The 24,703-nt window shown below is 35.6% G+C and overlaps 1 protein-coding gene across 2 annotated transcripts in view; it reads right to left on the bottom strand.

The window, feature by feature from the left end:
• Positions 1 to 24,703, bottom strand: part of Ptp36e (Protein tyrosine phosphatase 36E) — a 160,857-nt gene that overhangs the window by 58,415 nt on the left and 77,739 nt on the right. For both annotated transcript variants that reach the window (XM_064037990.1, XM_064037991.1), the window contains exon 2: positions 20,306 to 20,873. In XM_064037990.1, coding sequence (XP_063894060.1) covers positions 20,306 to 20,501 — 196 coding nt within the window. In that variant the 5' untranslated portion in view covers positions 20,502 to 20,873. The remainder of the gene's footprint in view (positions 1 to 20,305; positions 20,874 to 24,703) is intronic.

The raw sequence follows: 24,703 nt of genomic DNA, 5'->3' as shown, positions 1-24,703 counted from the left end.
AGTTCAGTAAAAATAGATAGAAGAATGTTAATTAGCCACAAACTCTTTTTGATTGCTCGTCAATCCCGATTTATTACCTAAGGAATACAGTTCATAATTATTTTTGGGTTAATTGATATAAGTTGAAAGGTCCAAAATAAAAACGCTGAAATTTAGGTTAGGTACCCAGTTTATTTATTTATTTAGTAAATCCTTTTTGCATATTGTACAAACGGCGGACTGGGTGGTGGAGGAATAGCAATGGTAGGAGCAAAGATTTTTATGTGGCAATATTTTTATATGTGTAACAAAAACATCATATGTTCTAAATATCTATTTAAAGTAACAATCATGTGTGTGTGTTAGTCTGTATCTAGTGTATGTTATGGGCAATTACCTGAAATAAATAATATTTAATTTAATTTTAATTTGATACAGACAGACTTCTGACAGACAGATAGATATAGCCAACGTATCTGTTAGCAGTTGAGTTACAATACCTGCATATATTTGTATGCAAACAAAATCACAGCTCTTCTATATTAAAAAGTCAGAAGAAATAAATGAACAACACACAGAAGTCCATGATAAACGCAGAACAAGCTTGTTTAATTTACTAGAGCTATTCTATAATAAGTCCTGTGTCGCCCGCGCAGTTTGTAACTAAACGCTATTTGTCATTGCCTCGGCCGCAACGCGGAGATCGCGAGGAGAAATTAAACGTATTACTGCTGTTGTTTTAAAAACAAAGATTAAATTGTGGAGAGGACTTTTTAAAAGAAGTTATCTTGGATAAGAGTAGGATTTTTTGTTGTTGTACAATTCAATGTTGTACAATTCAATGTAATAATAGGCAGTCTATTTTCTACAAAATCTTTTATGGCGTAGGAAAATATTTTTATTTCAGTATTTTTACTACGTTAATTGAACAATACCTAGATAGTTTAAAGGTTAAAACATCAAGCATAGAAAGATTTTTAAGCTGTGGTTTTCAATATACAATCCAATTTCATTTCAGGGTGTTAACCTTATCCGTAAATCTACCCATCTAAATCCAAGCAATAATTCGGACATTAGATTACCTGTTCCAGTAGTTTAAGAACCAATTTCCATACATTTCTATCTTATTTCAATAAAACAAAAGACTTTCGAATGACCCTGAATTGTCCGTAGGCTCTAAGCAAATCCATAAGTACAGTAGACCGCACATCAGTGGTAGCTGTCATGCACCTTAACTCAATAGTAATAAGTACGATTTTCCTATAAAACTGTTACCACTGACCTGAAGTTGACTGTACGATATACTGGATTTTTTTGTCCCAAAATGAAGCCTGCAAATCTGGCTTTGATTGGACTTTGTGTTTTGGTAAAGTCTGTGGTAAGCCTGCTAGGTTTAAAGGGAATTGGATAGGTAGTACGGACAATTTGTTGCGGTTTTTGGGCGTAATTGATTTATATAAATACTTAACTAATTATATTATTTTAAAATAAAGTTGCTGTATTTGTAAGGTGGATAGCATATTTCTGTTCAAACCTCGGTAGCAAAATTACATTTTTTTTTGCTCACGCATTTTTTTTAATCCACTGAATTACTAGAAAATTCTTTTTTAGTTTTCAAACTGTGAATTCAAACAAACTACTAAAAATGACGTTTTAAAATGAATTCACTCTTCTATTTCTCTGAAAGTGTGGGTAAATGCAATTCGCAAAGTTTTAATTTATTCCTAGAACGGCGTGGATGTGCATAGGAATGTAAATAGGTAAAATAAAAAAGAAATCCTAGCTCGGTTCGCGGTAACCGCGCATTGAAGTTTCTCTACTTGAGGCTTTAAGGAATTCATAGACTGGGCAACGACGCCTTTTTATGAAAAGTTTTAGACTTTTTAAGCAACCTCTTTTAGTTTTACGTGTTGTAATGCGAATGTTTTTGGCTTAATAAGACTTAATTTTCAAGATTTATACTTATTTAGACAAATATTTTATTTAACACACTACTAAGTATATCTAGGTTGAATAAATGATTAGATAACTAAAGTGCAGATATTTATATTATTATTGTTTTCTATCCTTTTTTAGGGAAGATAAGAACTCCTTAAGACAAGATTAGTTTTCAACCAATATCTAAGTTGTTTTGTTTCTTTTTGCAGAATAAACAAACAAGTTCTTCCCTGTGTAATAGTTCATTTATTTTTCTTTTAAAGTTGAAAAAACTTAGAACTTAGTCCTATTGTCCTGAAATACATGTCCTGTGTTTTATGTTTTATATTAACAAGGTAAAACGCACCTTAATTGATTGTACCAATTCACCTAATCAGACAAAAGAAGTCGATGTCCGAGCGTGTTCAAATTAACTTAGACCTCAATAATCCAGCCTAAATAATAGATATTATAGAAACGCTTCCAATAGTTATTGGCCTGATTTATTAGCTATTTGGCGGTTGTATTTATAGCCAAATGCCATGTCTGATGATAAAATATAAGGCCACCAACCTTGGTGCTCTCAGACTGTGGCCGTCAGTTTGGGCATTAGAACAAGTTTCTATAGTCTAACTATCAATAATAAACTTCTCAAAATACGCTGAAACAAAGTTTTAATTGATATATACCAGTCCAGTTGCGAGTTTAGCTTTATCTTCTCGTTCACGAATTTTTGGAGAGCCTCTCTGTTATGCTGAAAATGTTAGTTCTAGCAGTACTTTCAACATTTGTACAAACAAAAGACTAAAGTTTTGTTAGTTGAAAATGTTGAGATACGAACCTAAAGCTGGGATTAATTTATATTTAGACAAAACTATTCAATCTATTCACGTTTCTAATGCAGACGTTTTCAACAAGTTATAAACTACTAGACTTTCGTCAGTCAGACATTTAAGTATTTAGGTTACTCCAAAAATTACGCAACACTTTTTACACAGTCTGGCCAAAAAATCGACCCTCTTTCGAGTTACCAGTAACAAATAAGATCTCATTAATCGATATCGCATGTTTACGCAAGAAACGTCCCGCTTAGCTTTCCAAAAGTGTAAATACGGCCATTACTCACTGAAGGAACGCATAATTTATTCGTCAGTACCAAAACTAGGCTGTTTATCTTCAATACTAATTGTCGTATGTTTGCTTTGTAATCTGTATGGAGCCTTATTGTTTAAACTGTAGGGGGCTTGTATCCCCTTCGGTTAAGGCGGTGTGAAACCACAGGGTGGGCGTTTTCACACTTATGGACGAGGGTCCGGGATCACTTCTAAGCTACGTCAAACACACGGTTTCGAGGGAATTATTGATTTTCCCTCGATACGTTTAGCACCCGCCCACGCTGATCTGAGACCTAAGATGCTCTTGTAATACTTTTTAGGGTTCCGTACCTCAAAAGGAAAAAACGGAACCCTTATAGGATCACTTTGTTGTCCGTCTGTCTGTCTGTCTGTCTGTCTGTCTGTCTGTCTGTCTGTCTGTCTGTCTGTCTGTCAAGACCCTTTATCTCAAGAACGCGTGGACGTATCAAGCTGAAATTCACATGAAGTACTAAGGTCTATTGTCCCTTTAAGCTGTGAAAATATCAAACTTCTAAGCCAAGCCAATCAAAAGATACAGCCGATTATGTCGATATTTTCAACAAATTTTCGACACTCGCAAAGGAATCAAAACCTACAGGATACTTCCCATAAACTCAGAGTCTTGAAATTTGGCATGAAGCATTGTCATATAATGCAAATATAGGAAAAATTACGAAAATCTCATTTTTTTAGTTATATAATGTAAAAAAAAATATTTTATTAAAATGAAACTTACTACCTTATTTCTCACGAACGAATAAAGGTATCAAATTGAAATTTATACCAAATACCTAAGTCTATTGTCCCTTTAGGCAGTGAAAAAATCAAACATCTAAATTAACGCGATCAAAAGATACAGCAGTTATACCGACACCTTAGACGAATTTCCGTCACACGCTAGGGAATCAAAACCTACAAGGTACTTCCCGTGAACTCAGAGTCTTGAAATTTGGCATGAATCATTGTCATATAATGCAAATATAGGAAAAATTCTGAAAATCTCATTTTTTTAGTCATATAATATAAAAAAATATATTTTAATAAAATGAAACTTACTACCTTATTTCTCACGAACGAATAAAGGTATAAAATTGAAATTTATACCAAATACCTATGTCTATTGTCCCTTTAGGCAGTGAAAAAATCAAACTTCTAAGTTAACGCGATCAAAAGATACAGCAGTTATACCGACACCTTAGACGAATTTCCGTCACACGCTAGGGAATCAAAACCTACAAGGTACTTCCCGTGAACTCAGAATCTTGAAATTCGGCAAGAAGCAACGTTACCTATAGTACAGATAAAGGAAAAATTGCGAAAATGATAAATTTGAAGTAACATAAAATATTAAAATATTATCAAATCAAATCAAATATTTTCCTCATTTCAATGGGGAATTTAAACGACCAAGTTTGACGGATTTGAGAAATCATTTCTTTGTAGTAAAAGAGTATATTCGCCGTTTATTTCCATTGTCATCAGGTCAGGATCTGATGATGGAAATCCTGAGAAATCGAGGGCAACTATCAGAAATTGTAGGCATGCATAGGATTAAAACTTGATTCTCAGATGTATGTCTGGTGATACTATCAAACAGTGAAGGTTTAGAGCTTTCTTGATGATGGAGACGTGAGAAAGTCGAGAGAACTCAAAAAAACCTGAAACTGGGGCTCGTTAGGTGATTAATCCCTCAAAAATAAAAAATAGAAGATTTCGCAGGTATGCTGGAAGAGATTTCTTAAGAAATAAGCATTACCTTTGTATATTCTTTCTTTCCTGTCATCTTTCTCTATTATGTGTGTGTACAAAAATTTGTAAATAAATAAGATCCCATTAGTACTGAATTCTCATCACCTAAAATAAAATAAGCTCCAACACTAGGTTACGTTATAAATTGTAAAGGAGTTCCCATAACTATATCTGATCTTTGCTATCGACCCCACAATGGCAGTCAAAACCTATCTATGTGGAAAGTTGCGGTTGGCGCGAGACTTGCTTTTTATCTATACAGGATTTGTACGGAACCCTCGGTGCGCGAGTCCGACTCGCACTTGGCCGGTTTATTTGGTTTGTGATCTGCGATCTCTCAAATCACTTGGTGACACATGAAGATATATAATGTAAACAAGATTTTAGATGACAGCATATGAGAGAAAGGCAGTGAAACTATATAAAATCTAAAAACCAAGACGTAAAATCTACAACTAAAATCTTGCCATCTTTAAACGTTAAGTGGCAAAAAATCTACCTTCCAAAAGCTAGCGTTTATCCTCAACATAATGTATCTAGCGGCAAAACCTGCTTTCAGCGAGTGGAACGGAAGACGGCCGAGCACCTAGTTCCGGAGACGTACCGCCAATTAGACCCGCGGGCGGCTTGTACCGCCGCGCGCCGGTTTGCACTGGATCGTGCCGGAGTAATCTGGATTTGGCCAGATTTTTGCTAGTCTGTGCACACTTTTTTGGGTGCTTTTTTTGTTAGGGATTGAGGTTTTGCTGTCTTTTTGGACATTTAGTATGAATGGAATATTTTAGTATTGTATTTTTAATTTACCTATGTGTGCAATTTTTATAATGTGAGTTTTATTTTTGACGCTTATATGGGAAGTAATATTTACGATATACTAATTTAAAAAAAGGATTATAAACAGTGTAACATTTTCTATAACGTTTGTCTACCCGTTTCCCAACAATTTTACACACAAAGAGTGCGTAACAAGCTATGGAACTCACCTATTTGAAACGCCCAAGGTTACAAAGCGTTCATTCATGAATTTTCAGGCCTTTGTACATACTCATCGGGTATGAAACGTGGCGTACTGAACTGTGAGCGCGGACAAACAGGGGGTTTTCAAATATGGGACGAAGGGGCCTTTAGTCAGACATGTCTAAGATGGGAGAAGTCTGGCAAAATAGACAGATTTTAGAAAACTGTATTACTGTAAAGGGCTTATTATGTTTTACGTGAGGATTAGTGTACCTTGTTATCAATTTAAGACATGTTAACAATTTAAGACAAGTATTCTATGGGTATGTTAAATGTGAAAACTAAACTTTTACTCAATTATAAAAATACTTACTAATTGCACTTACTATTCCGACCTGTATAAACACATAATTATTTAATTTCTCGTACAAGTTTCATCCGCCTAAACTGAGTTACTTACTTTTTTTTATTCCATTGCTCGTCAAGCAATAAGCGTATTCTATTCTATTCATCATAACTCAATAGACCGATTACTCGATTCCGATATGTCATCGCCACAACTCGATATACTATTGTCAATTATCGAACACAATGGGGGAGTATCAAACCTTATTTGTATAACAGAGCGATGCAACCGTGTGATCAGTAATGCTCTTTGCTGGCCTTTGATGAGTTAATGCCTTAGAGACAGACTGAATGCAGTAATTGGGGCAGACAGATCTTGTTAGCTAACTGTATCACTTTTGGTAGGTATATGCTCATCAACAAGACGAATAAAATTATTCTAGTGGCCAGTAGCACTTGTTTTGCATTTTTTTTAACAATTGTCAGCCTTTATTCTGTCCCAAAGAAGGAATTAGCGTTAATCACCACGCTCGCTCTTTGCGGGTTGATTTCAGACCTTTTTAAAGTCCACGTTTTTTCGTTTCCGTTAGTTGGTTTTTATGTGCAAGATGACCAAAAAATACACATAACCCTGAAGTTTTATTGAAGTCTCACCTCAATTATATTGAAGTGGTATTCAACATAAATTAGGAGTAAAAGTTGAAAGACTAAATCAAGCTACTAGACTCCCAATATTTTTTATAGACTTAAGGAATGAGTTCCGGGGAGGAAGAGACGCCCTTTAAGCAGGCTTTGTGAAATAAACACTTTCAGCTTTTTTATACGCAAACATGATTATTAACTAATATCTGGTAGTAACTATGCTTATTTAACCGCTAAGAAATTGTCAAAGCATACACAGTTAAAGCGTTTTATATTGATAGTTACGATAGTTGATAAACGTGAAAAATTTTAACGCTCCTTTTACAAATCACTAGCTTCAATAATCATCAAAATAATATCCTATAATTCCCACCTAATTAAAAACATTTTTACACAACACTTATTCATTAACTGTAAACTACACTAAAAGTTTAGTGTACATAATACATGAGGGAATCGTAGCCAGTGTTAGCCTTTTAGGCGGCAAAGCCAAACACTGGAGGGTACATAGCGAAACTTTAGGGTTAATAGTCGACTAACCTGGACCTTGAAACGTTCGTGGTAACAATTTGAGGGTTAAATAGTAGTGTAAATGAGACATGTGTCAATTTGGGGCACGAGGAGTATACTCTTAATTTTGACGGTTGAAAAATTGTTGTTTTCACCTATAAATAAACTTTAATTTTTCTCTCCTTTTTATTTTTGTAAATATATATACCTACCTACTATATAAGTAGTAGGTATATCATACCTACTTATATCTAAGTTTCTAATGAGTAGAAAGAAGGTCAGTAGATTGAAAAGGAGTAAATATAAAGATATCCATATCTAATGAGGCAACTTTCTTACCGATATTTCACATCAATACCGTGTAATGGCAAAATACCTATTAGATAATAAGTAACATTCCAACATCGCTTAATTTTTAAAAAATATGGAATGGTGAGGGATCTTTCGTTAGACATTTAATTGAGAGGTAAAAATTGTATAAAACTTGACAAAAAATTCAACCCTGTCACCATTTCTAACTATCCCACGTATACTAAGAATCCATCAGAAATTCGGTGGGTAACTGTATTAGCAGCACTTAATCTCATTTATATTACCTTTTGTTCTCAGACCTTCCACTGAAGGGACTTGCGACAACTTGGCCGGACTTGGCCGAACTTGGCCAGAACTTCGGTGTGATTCGATTTCTGATATATACTGAGACGGCTATAGGTATAGTACATGCTAGTTGCTATTCAAGAGGTCGTGTCGTTTTTGTTTTTTTTTTCATTTTAGGATTTACTTGGCTTTACATTTGTGAAGGCGTTATAGATCTGCGGAGTAATTAATAAGAAGGACTTGAAATTAACAACGAGGAACCCTGCTTTCAATCGTAGGTATATATAAGTATTGTAATGTCCATTACTGTTTTTAATGTTGTTCCAAAGCCTGTTTGTTCAACTCAGAATATGGAAAGCTGTCTTCAGTTTGAATTTGCGAATCCTTTGCGAACACAAATAATATAATCCTCCTTGGCCGAGTACATATCCAGACTAGACAACTACCGTTAGTGTTTCGTAGGTAGTAAATCTATGTACCTACAACTGTTTCAGGCAAACCCATCAATCCTACAGTGCTGTACATATTGAGCTAAATCGAAAACCGCTTTGGCGTGAATAACACTTTCAAAGCCAGGCCAAGTTAGCAAACCATCGGGTAATCTGTCTGTCTGTACCTGTATGTCTATGTATGTTAGATATTGAAATGCTCATTTTTATTACACTATGATTTACTAGGTTTCGCCCTTGACGTAACTATTTAGTTATGTGTGCCTTAGCTTTATCCGCTTCTCGTGGGCACTACGTTCCGCACCCAGATAAAAAAAGCTTTACTTCCGCATTCATCTTACATAATATTTATTATTTACATTTTAAGGATTTGGGCAAAAAGTGTCGCTCTGTTGTGTACATATGTAACACCCAGAGATAAAATCGAAAGAATCCCCAAAATCAGATATTTTTGTAGCGATTAATTTCCTAAACATAATAATATTAAGTGCACACATATACTTAATTCTGCTATTTACTGAACAACGAATGCTACAACGAATACGTATAAAAAACGAAGCAGACTTATTCAGAAATACTCCGACTAATATTAACAAACTCCTTCCATGTTTGTTCGTCTAGAAAAGCCAAATATTCGGCCAATAAGTGAAACAAAGCGTTCTCTCGCTTATCTGTGGCAGGCGGGAAATCCCATGACGCCAGCTTCAAGGACGTGCTCTTCCTTCCCCCTTTTCATCCCCTTTCGTGTTATTTCCCTCCTCCCTTTTATTTTCTTAGTCATGACACTATACTATACTATACATACTACAAAGAAAATATTTGGGTTGTGCTAGGTACTAACGTGTCTTTGGGTTCAATGTGAATAGTGTTACCTTTTGCCTAAAAATAATAAGGTTTTTGGAGATGGGTCATTAATTGGATCATGTCATGCGAATTAAGAATTTTCATATCAATAAATAGAAAACGTGAATAGTTAACATTTCTTTTTATAGGACTGCAATCTTTACTTAGATTTTTTGCGCAAATGACTGTGTTATTTCAAATCCCCACAACGCGACGCATTGTGACTGCTTTCATAGAGTTATCTATCAGGAAGGACAGTTCATTGCGAAAAGTTACACCAAAAACTACTGCTACCGCTGATGTCCTCATTTCACCTAACCTTACACAAACAACCATAATTTAACCGTTGAATTTCTAACGCAGCTGTCAAAACTATGCCACAATTTGCATATCCGTCAGACTGGCATAATAAAACTTTATTCGATTTCGACATTCGATGCCGGAAACGAAAAAAGTAGGTTGGCTATCGATACCCAATATGAATCGTTGCCAGGTGAAATAACTGGCAAAACGCCATAAAATATAGCTTGGTTAGATAGATTCACTGTAAAAGCTGTTTATTTAGTTGAAGGGGAAGATATCAGATTTATTGCTTGGCAATAATTTCTCTATTATCCGTTTTGTAATGATGGAAATCTACACGGATGATGCTGATCTTCTAAGACTAGAAGCAGCATGTTGGTAGAATTCTAACTACCTACTGCTTCTCGGAAAATTTCCGAACATAAAATGACAACAAAAAGAAAAGAGCCTATGACATTGTAAAGGGCTTTATTACGCGAAGCTTCATGTAACTCAATAGTCGCAAATCGATTACAACGTAAAACAAAAGAGTTGTCAATAAGCCGAGCTATTTAATTTGACGTGCGATGACGTCACTGGATATGTCACTCGCGACATCCTGCCATAGACACGAACGGGATTATTTCGGTAACATTCGTCATTGGTCGCGCCGCGCAAATCTGCATTGACAGCTCTCATTCGCGCGGGAAATTGACAGCCATTTTGTTTTATTGCTACCAACTTTCGTTTGATGTATGTTAGCGCGGGAATCGGTTTACGGAAACGGTGATAGTTTTATTAGGCGATTAAATTATAAATGTTTGTAAGTTTAAAATTGTTGATTGTGGTGAAAATAAGTGGTGAAGATAATTGTGATTTATGTTGTCCGGTAGAAGAAAAGAAAAATATCTTAAAAACAAATACCTACCTACTCTCAGTAAGTAACCATAGTCAATATTATGGAAAGTTGAATGAATCACATACCCAACGTAAAATAACGTTCTAGAAACAAAAGTGACTTCAGAAACCCAAGCCCATTTCCTTCTAGCATCACGTAATGGAGTTATCTATTCGCGTCAACATTACACAGACGAGAAACGGGACACCCGCAAAATGGACTCGCCCTAACAAACGACCTACTTTATTAGATTTCGGCCCAACCTCCGACACTGTCATCGGCCAGTACATAAAAATGATTGATAATCTATCAATCTCTATACCATAGAACATGAATGCCCCAACTAAATTCGTTGGGCGAAAGATTTATGCGTCTACGTGATTGAGTACAACAAATATTGTTGAAAGTATTCTCTAGTAATCGGTTTTTCTGGTTCAAAGAACTTTGTAAGCAAATATGTGTGCTGTATTCCAGCTAAATGTGTAACGAGAGCGCTTTTTTCTTTTAAGGTTGAGCTCGGCTGAATGCGAGCCTGCCTTTGCCGACAAACACAATATAAAAACATTTCTCTTCGTCGCCTCTTTCAACGTGAGCGGGATGTCAAACAACAGAAGCTCGGGGCTTGTTTTCCTTGCGAAAATCAATGAAAATCACTGATGTATAAAATAAATGGACTTACAGTACATATGTGTGTACTATATAGGTAATGTTTACCCTCGGCTGTTTGTATTAATTAAGCTTTAAGTAAATAGGTGTGAGCAATTAAGATTGTTTACCAACTATTCAAAAAGCATATATGTCAGAACAATGAAACCGATGAATGTACTAATTCCTTCCTGGAAAAGTCACACATAAATTACGTTCATTAAAAATTTTAATTGGATTTTATAATCCTATTTACTTTCTAATTATCGAAATAACACACCCGAAATCTGAATTCAAACCCGTAATAAACGATAACACAGTAATTACGATTCTCGCAATCGGATAAACCCGAAATTCATATCTCCGTCTAATGATATCCGAGTATTGGTTGAACCACCGCTTTTGACCGCTGTAGGTCCATTTTATCTCGTGTTAAAGTGCCCATTTCATTCAGAACCTCCTCAAAATTATGTATAACTTAATAACACGGCCCTTATTGGACCCTTTTTGAGGTACAGCCGACTGAGGATTCGAGAGTGACCGGGAAGTATGATATCGAATGAAGAGGAAATTTTATGCAGTTCATTGAACTTTATTGGTATTTTTGCAGCTGTATTAATGATTTGATAGGTGGATTTTACAAGGGGTTCGTTTTATAAAGAGTTGTTTATAGGTAAGTGCTGCGTGAGGGGTTCAATAAAGTGCGAAATGATCGGGGAGTAAGTTTTTTTATCGAATAGTGCTTTTTATTTTTTTATTTTGAAATCATCAAATGGCACTCCCGCTGTGGGGAGTGACAAACTCATACTAACTAAAACCGACCATGTTCCTTCTTAAGCCCTTTATGTACCAGGGCCGCGGTAACTCTTTCGAACATCCCGCAGCCCCGGCAGGACATGTCATCTTGAGTTAATAACAAAAAGAGAAAGCTTAATAACAGAACATGGCTTCTAAACAACGAATTTATCATTTTCGGCTCAAAAAGACGTAATCACGACACTTCAGTAATTTCTGTAATTACATAGACAAATCAAATATTATTTTAGCAGAGACGAGTTTTGTGCGAAAATCCAATTATTTTATGAAAAGCTTGCTTTAGAAAGTTATTATAAATATTCGTTAGAAAATGGGCAGGTTCGTTTAGTTGGAAATTGTTTGCAGATTATAATATTATTTGAATTTAGAATAAGTTTTATTAAATGGTATAGATTTGTGGTTTAAGGCCTAAAGACCTAATGGCCTATAGACAGATTTTTGGTCACGGCGACGGCTGTTGTTGAAATATTCATATGCAATTCATACCTACAAAATCTTTTATAGTGAAGATTATCAAATTTCAAATTTATATAAAAATAGAAATACTCACATTATGGCCCATTTTATTTCATACATAGAAACATAGTGACTCGATATACCATTCCATTTACGTATCCAAAAGTCATATCTCCATGGCAACCACTCTCGAAACCAATAAACTTGTTTTGCATTGATAATAAATAACATAAATAATCCATATTTATTTCCTACGATTTTCCAGAACGCTGGCTATATAATATCTTCGTATAATGTAATAGTATTTTATTGATAATAAGCGAGATTATCTGCTATGAGCGGTTATGGCATAGATAGACTGATGTAGAAATAGAGGTTTCTCGCCTGTCTGTTTGCGACAAACTCAAAAACGTATGCACCGATTCATTCCGTGATTCTTGAGGAAGGTTTTAGTACATACTTTGTCAAATTGCAATTATGTATGTGTACATTAATGACAATACATATAAAATGTCGGAAAAAATAAGCTGTCTGGGTGCTTACGTGAGGACTACAAAAAAGTCGGCTGTGGTATATTGTAACTATGCCTTAAGGTTAACAAATGATATCCATTTTACTACCGCGCGGGCTACCGCTAGTAACGAATAAAGTAGATATACATACATAAAAGTAAAAAACAAATGCCAGTCATGTAGTCATACATATGTCTATGTATTTCATTGTTCTGTGGTAATATGATATTACTTCATACAATGTGTACGGCAAAAGAAATGTAAGTTATATTGTTTGCATTCCTCGTCGAGCTCATATTGGCTGGAAGATTCTCAGAAGTTTATTGTTTTCTATAGAAATAGAGAGAGGATATTAGTTAGGTAAATAATTCAACCGACATACGTAGATATATTTTAAATACTGTGTATATTTACTCGTGCAGGAATTTACAATATGTATTTTATTTTAAATTACTAAGGGCCGATTTTTCGTATTTTCTATAGGTATTCTGATAAAAGTTATCTGGCGATGAAAAATCGGCAATCCTTATGTATAAAGGGAGGAAAGATTTTTCAATTATTACAATTTAATTTGAAAAGTCTTTTAAAAATACTTTACAAACCCTTCATTAATCATAGAGAAGTAGAGTGACGTAGCAACGGAATCAATTACATACAGCCAAGCTTAATTGGAGGCAGTCGTTCCGTGCAAACAAGACGTGACCGGCGCTAAACGTTATTTATGTCTAAATCCACCTCCTTTATGTACGTGAAAGCTTTCCCTTCGTGGTAGAACTTTCAGTACACAGAAGGGTTTTTCTGAGTACTGGAAACTAACTTACCTATATCATTATGAACGTACGTTTGTGTTACATTTTTGTTTATTATGTAATGCTTTCATGTTAAAATTCCCTCATAGATTGAGATTAACTTGTATCTAGACGACAGTTGACTTTGCATATGAAGTGGCAGTATGATACCCCGGAAAATAGCCTTAATCTACCCCGAAATCTATAATGTAACCTACAGGTAAAATCTTTCATTAGTAAAAACAAATCAAAGCAGTGAAAAACTGAAGTCAACTGACTAAAACATCACACACGTCATTTCCGAGTCAACGACAACCACATAAAAAAGTTAAATGCTTGTCTACGGAGAAAATGTCGATGATACACGCCTGAAATCGTGGAACAACGCGATTTAGCTATAGATTGTAAACAAACATGTTCTGGCGTCATTTCTCTTGACCTAGAGCGGGCCAACAGCCTTTTGAGTCTATTTTCGTACGGCCAGTACCATGGAGAACATAATGATAAGCGGAGATGCTATAACGGAAAATCTCCTAAGAAAGCCGCGTACGGGGAACGTTACTGTCTCCGCCCTTATTATACACCTACTTTAAAACCTGCCCATTTTTTGTAATACCAAAAATCGTTGTCAGATGTTTCACAGAAGCCGAGTGCTTCAGTAATTCACTCATAACTGATCGTTATGTTCATGCCCGCCATACATATTGGACGTAGAAGAAGGCGATTAACCTTCCTGCATTATGGCATCTCCGCTTATCTTTAATTACTCCGTGGCCAGTACCGATGCGAAGCATGTGTTTGAATTTCGAATTGTAACACGATTTATGTGAATTGTAATGGCAACACTTTTGGGGAATAATAAATTTATTTTGTGCTAAAACGAATTTTAATTTTGTAAAATGTAAATTGTAACATTTTTGAATGTTAAATTAATTTTGTATGAAATTGAAATACCTAAATAATTTTGTGTAAAATAAATCTATTAGCTATTTTATTTCCCGTATATTTTTGGGATGTGAAAAAATGATTTTTGTCGCGTTTCTATCTAAAAGAACTAACCATGTTGAAAAACATGAAAATAGGATGATTAAACTGATAAGATAAATCGATTTTCATAGAAATATTACCTGTTCAATTCAATTACACTCACTATAATGGCGCGAAAAGATTTTTTGAATATAATTCATCTATCATTAACGCCAGTAATAAATCAAAGATGGCGCCCGTTGTGCCGCGTAACAAGGATTTAATTTATCATCCACCGCAGTTATTAATCTTCGTTACCGCAATTACCGATCAAATTTGACATTAAGTAGGCTAATCTGTTCAATTTCGATGTTTTCAAAGTTTCCGAGGAGTTTGATCAGATGTAATTTTAACTTAACTGATTAGTTCCCTGCTTTTTCAGTTCATTTTATGATGAAAAGTATCACACGAAAGCAATCTGCTCGACCGCGCGGTCGGGCGGTGCTGCATTGGCTTCTATGAAATGTGTTTAAAAGGTTCGAGCTTACTTCATAGAGGCCAAGGAGCATTAGGAGGCCTATGAAGAGTAACCCTGGAGTTTTTGCCCGTTCTTCACCATAGGAAACTACTTTTGGAATTGACAATTAGAATCAAACTTAGTTATATTTTTGACATTCGTTAGTGCTTGTAAAGGCTTAAATTAAATAAATTATTTAACTTTGAGTTTGACCTACGTTCAGCAATGGACCGCAATTGGCTGATATGATGAAGATGATGATGAATACTACATGAGATCAGCTTGTAAAACTGGGGCAGTTCTTGATTCTGTGTGTGAATCACCTATTTTTCTATACATATATCTTCAGTACGAATGATTGTAAAACGAAAACATTATTAGTTTCTGCGAAACCACGGAAAAATACATGAAAACAACAACCGTCAATTCGTATTGAATTTTCCATGTTTACAATCTATTTTTGTTGTACATAATATTATTAGTATCATCATCATTATCTAGCCTTGTCCCACTATGTCGGGGTCGGCTTCCAGTCTAACCGGATGCAGCTGAGTACCAGCGTTTTACAAGGAGCGACTGCCTGTCTGATCTCCTCAACCCAGTTACACATGCAACCTAACAACCCTAGGCAAGACTGGTTGTCAGACTTACTGGCTTCTGACTACCCGTAACGAATGCCAAAGATGTTCAATGACATAATATGATTTATATTTCTTACAATAATCAGAGGAAACATACAATTTACCTATAGCGTAATTTGTTATCAACGTTGCTTCAGTAAACTCCATAGGAATCTATGATCAAACCAATTGGATAAACACAGTCGTTAGCTATCATGAATGGACAAATATGAAATAGAAATTGTAATTTATAAGCAACTAGTTGTTCGCTTTTACTCGAGTATTGATGGAATTCAAGAGCTTGGATAAGGGGAGTCTTAAATATGCAATCTACAAGAGATAAAATTCGGTTAATTAAGTAAAGACAAACTTATGCTGTTTATTTGTCTCATAAAGAAAGCTCAACAAAAAACTACTTTTAAGTACATTATATTTACTATTGTCACCCAGTGGACACCCCAGGATGGACACCGCAGGCGGGGTAGGCCCCGGAAGAGATGGCGTGACGAACTAGACGCCTACTGTCGAGACTGGTGGACTCGGTCGAAGGATCGGGAAGTGTGGAAGCGAGATGGGGAGGCCTTTGCCCAGCAGTGGGACATTATAGGCTAGTAAAAATAATAATAAAAGTACATTATAACATTTGTGAGGATTTTGCAGCAATGACTACAGGTACAAAAATACGTTCGTTAATTCATTTAAAATTTCTAAAATCAAAACAAGCAAAACAATATAAAATGGAGTTCCATCATCATCATTACCGTATCAGAACGAAGCACATTCTTTTTTAAAATTTCAAATTTAGAACACAACGTTTAGTTTCTCCTTATCTATATTGTTGTTACAGCGAGAGCTTCGAGCGAGAGAATGTATCGCAGTGGAAAATTCGCTCCGCTTATGCTATTTATAAATGTATGTTGTATCCGAACGAGCAATGAGATTGTTTTATGTAAGTACGTTTAGTTGGTTGGATGAGTTCGGATATACGTATTATTGTGTACTCTGTTTCTTAATAAATCTTGTCTTTATTTATGTCTAATTTTTATGTACTTTTTATACACCTAATAAGACTATTGTTTTTGGTTAATATCATAAAGTCACGTTTTCATAAAAGACAGCGTGTAAGTGTTATGGCCCCTTCTTTAAATAAGGTAATTGTAATTTTGAGTTCCGAATTCAGATTTGAAAATGACAGTTATACAGACAAACTAGAATATCGTTTTGGAACTCGTTTCTCAAAAAATATAAGTAAAAATTATCGTTCTCCGATATGTTCATATTTAGTAACGTTTATTATAAGATAAATAAGCTTTTAGTGTGATTTTACGGCCTTTTAACTCATGCTTTACATGCCAAATGGTGCGATGTTTTGGCACGAAAGTTATTTGATAATGATAAAGTACACGTGTGCTGTTTCCCATTACGATTAGTTACTGAAACTCACTCGAGATATGAATTGCTATAATGTCTGGTCTAATGGCTTATAGTAATCTGTTAAGTGGTTATTATTATGATTTCGGTTGGTAAACTTTTTTGCTTTAGGATATAGGTAAAACTCTTTTTGCTTTAAGTAAGTAATTCTTCGCGGTCGTTGCCCTTGTGGCACTATAGGTAGCGCTTTGTTCCTGCCTAAAACAAAATTATAGGAAGCTAGGTTGGCTTTATCATAACATTTGTGGTGATAAAAAAAATAAACTAAGCATAGTTAACAGGTAAAGTACCAGCATATATAATGTAGTATGTATGAAGATAAATAAAATAATAATACGTCATGATAAATATCCAGCTTTGGTGCAGTTCTTAAAAATAATATTTAAACGGGTAATGAATGAAGATTTTCAGCTGACCATCTCATTATCACCAACCCATCATCAGCCACAGATTGTTTTTCTTACTCACCGGGATTTCCGCGGAATAAATATGTAAACACAACTATTTATTTAATATTTCAGCACTTCCTACTCTTGTTTTGAATGTGAAGAAACAATTTTCAATAATTAAATTGTTTTGGTAGACGTTCTTGTGATTCATTCATTCATAGCTACTAATGAATACTTCCTAGGAAAAGCTGACGTTTTAAAGGTAAGCTATCTATATGGATTACTTTACTAATATAATAACGAGAAAGCCGTTTTGTTTGTACCCTAAAAGTTTCGAAACAACTGAACCGATTTGAAAAATTATTTCTGTACTACGAGGGCTGCCTTTTAAGTTGTGTCGTTTGAAATAAGTATAGATAATCGAATAGGTTATTACCGTTTATTATTTTTTTAAGAATACTCAGCGATATTTAATGCACTTTTGCATACGTTCAAACCAGTTTTTAAATATTTATTCCATTCCAAAGTGAGGGTAGTCAAAACGGCCGATTTGTATACGTCAACAGCTGCTTCAGGTGTGCTGAAAGGTAGACCAAGAAGAATTTTCTTAATTTTGGGGAATGTAATAAAATCATTAGTGCTTAAGTTAGAGCTGTAAAGTGGATGATCCAATATTTCAACATTTTGGGAACTCAAAAACATCTTTGTTTGGCAGGCGGTGTGCGAACTTGCATTGTCATGGTGCAGGATCATTCGACGTCTTGGATTATTTTTTCTAAATTCGGTGATGACTTTTGGCAAACAAGCAGTGGTATACTAGTCAGCGGTAACCGTCTCGCGATATTTTAGTACAATAGTGGCGACATAATCACCCTTTGCCAAAAACGAGGCAACCATTTTTTATTAAGTGTTTTGCGAGCGTACGACTTTGGTCGGTTTTGGCTCGTCTTGGAAGACCTAGACAGCTGACTGCTGCTTAGGATCCGGATCGTAAGCGTATATCCAGGACTCGTTACCACTAACTATATTATAGACCTGCTTTGACTCTCCTCGGTCGAATCGCTGCAGAGTTTGACGTCACCAACTTACTCGGGGTATTTCTTGGTCGTCGCTAAGAAAATGTGGTATCCAAGGAGAGACCATCTATCTTACGCCAAGTTCTTGGTGTAGGATTTTTTTGACTGTGGTCCCTGAAATGCCCACAGATGCCTCTATTTCACTGCATGTTACATATCCGTCTGGGAGGATTAGCTGCCGCACAGCCTCGATACAAACTTGCGTCATGGCGGTTTTTGGACGACCTTCACTTGGCTTGTCACTGAAGCTAGAGTGCCCACGTTGAAATTTTAAATATCAGCGTTCTACAATCCTCAAGCATGGTGCTACATCACTAAATACATAACCAATCTCCTCAAAGCACTGAAGTGGCGAGAATCCCCTTTTAAAGTTGGAGAAAATTATCACACGTAAATTTTCCTTACACATTTCCATTTTTACAACCGACCTGTCACCTTTAAATAGACGATGCAATAAAACTATTCGACCAATTTAAAAACATTAAATTGTTTTCGAATTCTGCATTAAAAAAGATGAAAATGGCATATATACATTTTTTTAATAATCGCGGGAAGTTAGCAAACGACAGAACTTAAAAGGCAGCCTTACGTATCCTCCAGTCACTGTCCATACTTTGTCCTTCCACGGGAAATACTTCCCACGGGACGCGGGTGAAATCCGGGAAACAGTCAGTGTAAAATAAATACCTATCTACCTATTTTAATCCAAAGTCGCGATTGGTGATATGGATAGTAGGTATTACGTATCGTCACATTTGACATTCCCATCAGTATTCCCTAATGTGTATTCCCAAAATGAATGTTTATTTACAACAGCATTGCAACTTCAAACAAAGTTTGACGTATTATCCAATACCTAGAAACCAGAAATCTAACAACGGAAAATTAGACTTGAAATAACAAGCTCAACCATCATCATCATCATCTCCCGAGCCTTTTCCCAACTATGTTGAGGTCGGCTTCCAGTCTAACCGAATGCAGCTGAGTACCATTGCATTACAAGAAGCGACTACCTATCTGTTCTCCTCAACCCAGTTACCCGGGCAACCCAATACCTCTTGGCAAGACTGGAAATAACCTGGGTACCAGTGTATTCCAAGGAGTGATTGCCTATCTTACCTCCTCAACCCCGTAAAACTACCAGCTCAACCATAGACAATTACAATTTACGCATTACGAATGTTTTAATTTATATTAATAAGGTCTTACGCGGTTGACAAGCCTGTGAGCCCGCCAAGCTATCTGACAAAAGGTTCACGTAAAATACCTGACTATCAACTGTTAAAGACACCAGTTATTACGGGAACGTTTTCAAAGCTGTAAACTTGCGTGATGATTTATAAAGATTAACTTGGGCTTTTATCGTTTCAAAGTTTTTGCGGCGATAAATTGTCGATTATGTTTTGTCTACTATTTGTTTGTTTGTGGGTTAACAACTGTCACCTATTTGCCGACTTCGTGCTGTGACATAACAGTGACGTGAATTGATACGAACGGTTAATAGATATTAAAAATATGTAGGACTCAAATATTAAATATGTTCACATCAATAAATTATAACGTAGCTAACAGAGGCATAGAAAATGCTGGCCGATTTATAAAGCAAATATTTAATTTGAATTAAAATTCGTACGCTTCGAACTCAAATATTAACATTAATATTCAAAAACAGAACGTTGAAACAAATTGCGTTCCGAATTCAAACACCCGCAATAGACAAAATATATTTTTTTCTCGCTGTAAAAAAAGGTTTTATGTGTAAAGTAAATAATTATGGGAACTCACCAAGCGATATGAGGCCACTGTTGAGCATAGGCAGCTTGATGCTGTTGGGGATGGACACCAGGCTGGTGGTGCCTGATGTCCTGAAGTCCTTCTTCTTCGGCTTCTTCTCCATGTCGTACCTCGTGGTAGACCGCGAGCGATGTTTGCGCTGGCTGGTCGCAACTGACGTGCCTCGCTGCCCCGTACGCGACGACATTTTGGCTCACCCCACGAATTTCCCGCCGATATATATTCAGATAGATATGAACGGAAACTGGCGCAATTAATGGCACACCGTCATTTTATAACACGTAGAAAATCACACACAAACACTGTTTACGTTTAGTTATTGTAATATAAAAATTTATGGTCGTTATTTTAACAAAATTTTTATAAGCTATGCGAAAGAAATTTTTAAGCGTAAATTTAATATTATTTATATCAAAACATTTAACTTTTACAATGCTATCCTAGGATTTGACACATTATTACTAAAATGGCAATGTACGGTGTTAAGGGTTGCCAGTGGGAATATCATAAGGGCCCTGTCATTTTGGCTGTGTGGTGTGTTGAGGTGTAAAGTTGTCGCCTGAAACAATTAAAAACACAAATTAGTACCATTTCATTTGGACAGTAAAACTAAAAAAAAATATATGAGTAAGGTAAATACTTTTTAATTTGTCATTTCAAAATTATTTTGGTTTTCATTTCTTTGACTCCTCCATAACAACTCCATGTTTAGTACTCAAGCGCAATATCTCGTAGACAGTAAGTATGCATATTGGTAATGTCTTGTTTATGTGCCAATTTGCATAATTATCTTCACACACAAGTATCTACATTAGCATAATCTAAGCACAAGCATCTGTAGAATGCAAATGCGTTCACTATCTGTGACGCATTTTGTAGTACTAGGTGCACTCATTCATTCATTCAATTTTCACGCCAATATGTGAACGAAAGCAAAATGGGTGAAACGTAACGTACGTACAAAGTCATGTCAAGGTGACATTTCATAAAGAGTGCATAGATAAATTCCAAATTTGAAATTACGCAATGCATTCTTGCGCAACGTTGTGGTGATCCATACAGGCTATTCAACGGATGATAAGACTAATATATTAGGGAATCTTTTTGTGTTGTATTAGTTCCTACCGATTAATTAGTCTGCTACCTAGAGAAACTGAGTACCTATAGCCCCACATCTAAACTTATTTTAGTTTTTCATATACTTTATCTGAATTGCGAAAATTGGAAAACGCAGCGCAGTGCCACAAAATACATAGGTACAGAAGTCAATCTACATACAAAGCGCGTTCGAGTCACGCAGACAAAGGTGTCTATGTGTGCGTGTTCACAGACGCGCTGTCTCAAAACAACTCAAAACAGTGCGAGCGCGGCTGCCGCTTTCTTGAGATACGCGCGCCACACACAAGGTAGATAAATGTGCAAGCGTTGTGATACCTACCTAACTGTAATTTGACTGTAATATTTTTAATTTTAATAACAAAAGAAAAAGTAATAATGGAGCAACAAAATTCGTGTTATAATTGAACAAGTTGACGCTGACGGTTGTTTTATACAACAATAAACAGTGAATTTTCGTTTTTTTAGCCTGCCGTATTACCTATAATATGTACCTACTTATTTTCTCATATTTCGATGGTTCGTTTAATAAACGCAGTAGGTAGGTAAGGTACAGTTAGGTGGGTAGGTAAGCGCCCCGGCGGCGGCCTCTGGCCCAATGCCGTAATAAGTTTTGCTAGTGTCGACCCAGGCGAACCTGCCTACCTACCCTCAAAGATTATTGCTAGTAGGAGTTGATAATTTTTGTGATCATGGCGAGACTATGTTGTAAGGTAGACGAAATAAAACTCGCACATCAAGTTTTCTGTAGGTAGAAGCAAGCTTAGATCAGGGACTGTACCAACCCATTACATACAAAAATATTTTTTTCACAAGTAAAGAGTAGGGTATATGTATGAATAACAAAATTATAAATTGCGGTTTCTGAAAAACGGTATCTCGTTCAAACAAATTTCCGTGAAAGTGTTTATTAACCTCTTGTATGCCACATTAAATATTTTATTATTATTGGTTTATATTTCATTTTTCCTGTTTTATTCTCAACAATACATCAAATAATTAGATACGAGTACCACTACCACGTTAGTTTTATGCGCATAAAACAGTTGACAACCCTAGCGCGACGGCCGAGTTTAGGCATGAAAAGTGAAGTACATACATGAGATTGACTTCTGTACCTATGTATTTTGTGGCAGTGCCTTGACTGTGCGGTATGAAAATTTCCCATGAAATTAATCGACCGTGGCTTTAATTGTATAACGAACACGTAAATCAATCTATTTGCGGCACTATCAACCTATTTATAGCCACCATGATGCAGCCCCACAGATATGCGACTACATAAGTACATTAAAACGATAGGCACTGGACTTACTCTGTGCTCTGTAAATAGCATTCCTGCGCTCGGAAAAGTTGGGATTCTTGATAAATCCGAGGAAATCGGATTCCGAGTGGATGACAAAAGTTTTCGATTGCTGGTCACTTCACTAAAAATAATCGATTCGAAGAACTCGGAACCGACAGCCTTGTTCGAATTTGGAATCGGTCACGTTGCATGCGCGCGGCACGTTTATGAATGAAGTAAACATAAGGCACGAGTACGAGTGACGATGGCATTCCACGTTCAAATTCTTGAATATTTGCAGGGAAAATTCGGGAGCGGAATCTAGACACACGGCAGTGTGTCCGCCAAGTTCGAGCAAAAAAAGCGACACACCGGCCGTGGGTTATATTACACGAACCATTTCGGGCCAAATTCGACCCCCCTGTAACTCAAAATCTATTTTATTTACGCGTTTCAAATTTCTAGTATCTGTTGAGACTCCCTCACTTATCTAAAATACAAAATTTCATTAATATACCTATTGTAGGTCTTGAGATATTGACGTTAGAAAATTGCTATTTTTACTATACACTCACTGACTGACTGACTGACTGACTGACTGACTCACTCATCAAAAACCTAGACCACTTCCAATGGTCGTATTGACTTGAAATTTGGCATGGAGGTAGGTCTTTATGTCAAGGTAAAGGGAAAAATCTGAAAATGGCCAAGTGTGAGTCGGTTTCAAAATAATGAAGGTGTTTTATACCCGGTGTAAATTTATACCCCTAAGGAACTAAAACGAACTAAATTTATATATATTTATAAAATGTATCTTCGAATGGTACAAAGGTTTGTATTTAGTCAAAGTAAAATAAAAATCTGAAAACGGCCAAGTGTGAATCACTTTCGAAAATAACGAATGTGTAACTTTGATCCACGATCATAAATATATGATAACATGTAATGTCAGTCAGTAGGTAAATCTAGTCCATTTAGTTAATCTAGTACATTTCTTTGTAAGAAACATAGTGCATATTAAAAAATCTAAAAGATAGTATAAATGAGACATTTCTTTAACTAACTTCATCATAAGAAAAAAATAAAATAAAGAACCTTACAAAAATAAATGAAATCCCACCCAAAACAAAAATGTGAAAGACTGCCAAGTTCGATAATATGGGAATACTTCGCCTATAAAAGAAGTGAGATCTGAATAAGTACCAAGTTCCATACACATACCTCAGTTAAAAATAGTTACTTTTTAATGATGTTACTTGGCAAGTTTTAATAGAAAATTAAATACTTGATTCATTGCGTTTAGTAGGTTTATAACAAGGTGTATGAAAACTTGCCAAGTAACGTCATTAAAAAGTAACTATTTTAACTGAGGTATGTGTATGGAACTTGGTACTTATTCAGATCTCACTTCTTTTATAGGCGAAGTATTCCCATATTATCGAACTTGGCAGTCTTTCACATTTTTGTTTTGGGTGGGATTAAGAACTCTTTTGAAAATTATGTTTGTATTACACGTTCTTTTTTTAAAGATTGTTTTTTCTTTTCATTCATAAATCGGTGGTCAGTACGTCTTTACAAATGCGAAGGAGTTGGAGGTTTTAATCTCTGGAAGGAAAGGAGTTCCAACGCTTTAATTTGTACAGTTTTAAACAAATAAGTTATTTAGTTTTCTTGAGTAAAACTGTGGGTAGCAGCCGGTTTATTTATAGCTCGTAAATTGGGCGAATTATTAGCATCTTATTGTTTTGAACAGAGTTCCAAATTGTTCATGTTTTCAGCACATCTCGTCATCATTGTCTCTTGGAAAGTTGGCATAGATACGAATGACGTACTTATTTCATTGAAGAGTTTTAAAACGTAACACAGCTATTAATATTTTTCGGGTTGACTAATTTTTCATTTATATATTTGCACTGGCAAGTAATAATGGACGCGTAAACTAATTTAGTGACAAAAATTTGAATTATCTTGTTATTTTTAAACATGAA

The sequence above is a fragment of the Helicoverpa armigera genome, chromosome 15 (assembly GCF_030705265.1).
Source record: "Helicoverpa armigera isolate CAAS_96S chromosome 15, ASM3070526v1, whole genome shotgun sequence".
Classification (NCBI taxonomy): Eukaryota; Metazoa; Arthropoda; class Insecta; order Lepidoptera; family Noctuidae; genus Helicoverpa; species Helicoverpa armigera.
The sequence above is the reverse complement of the archived record's forward strand: the minus strand, read 5'-3'. Positions and strand labels throughout refer to the sequence as shown.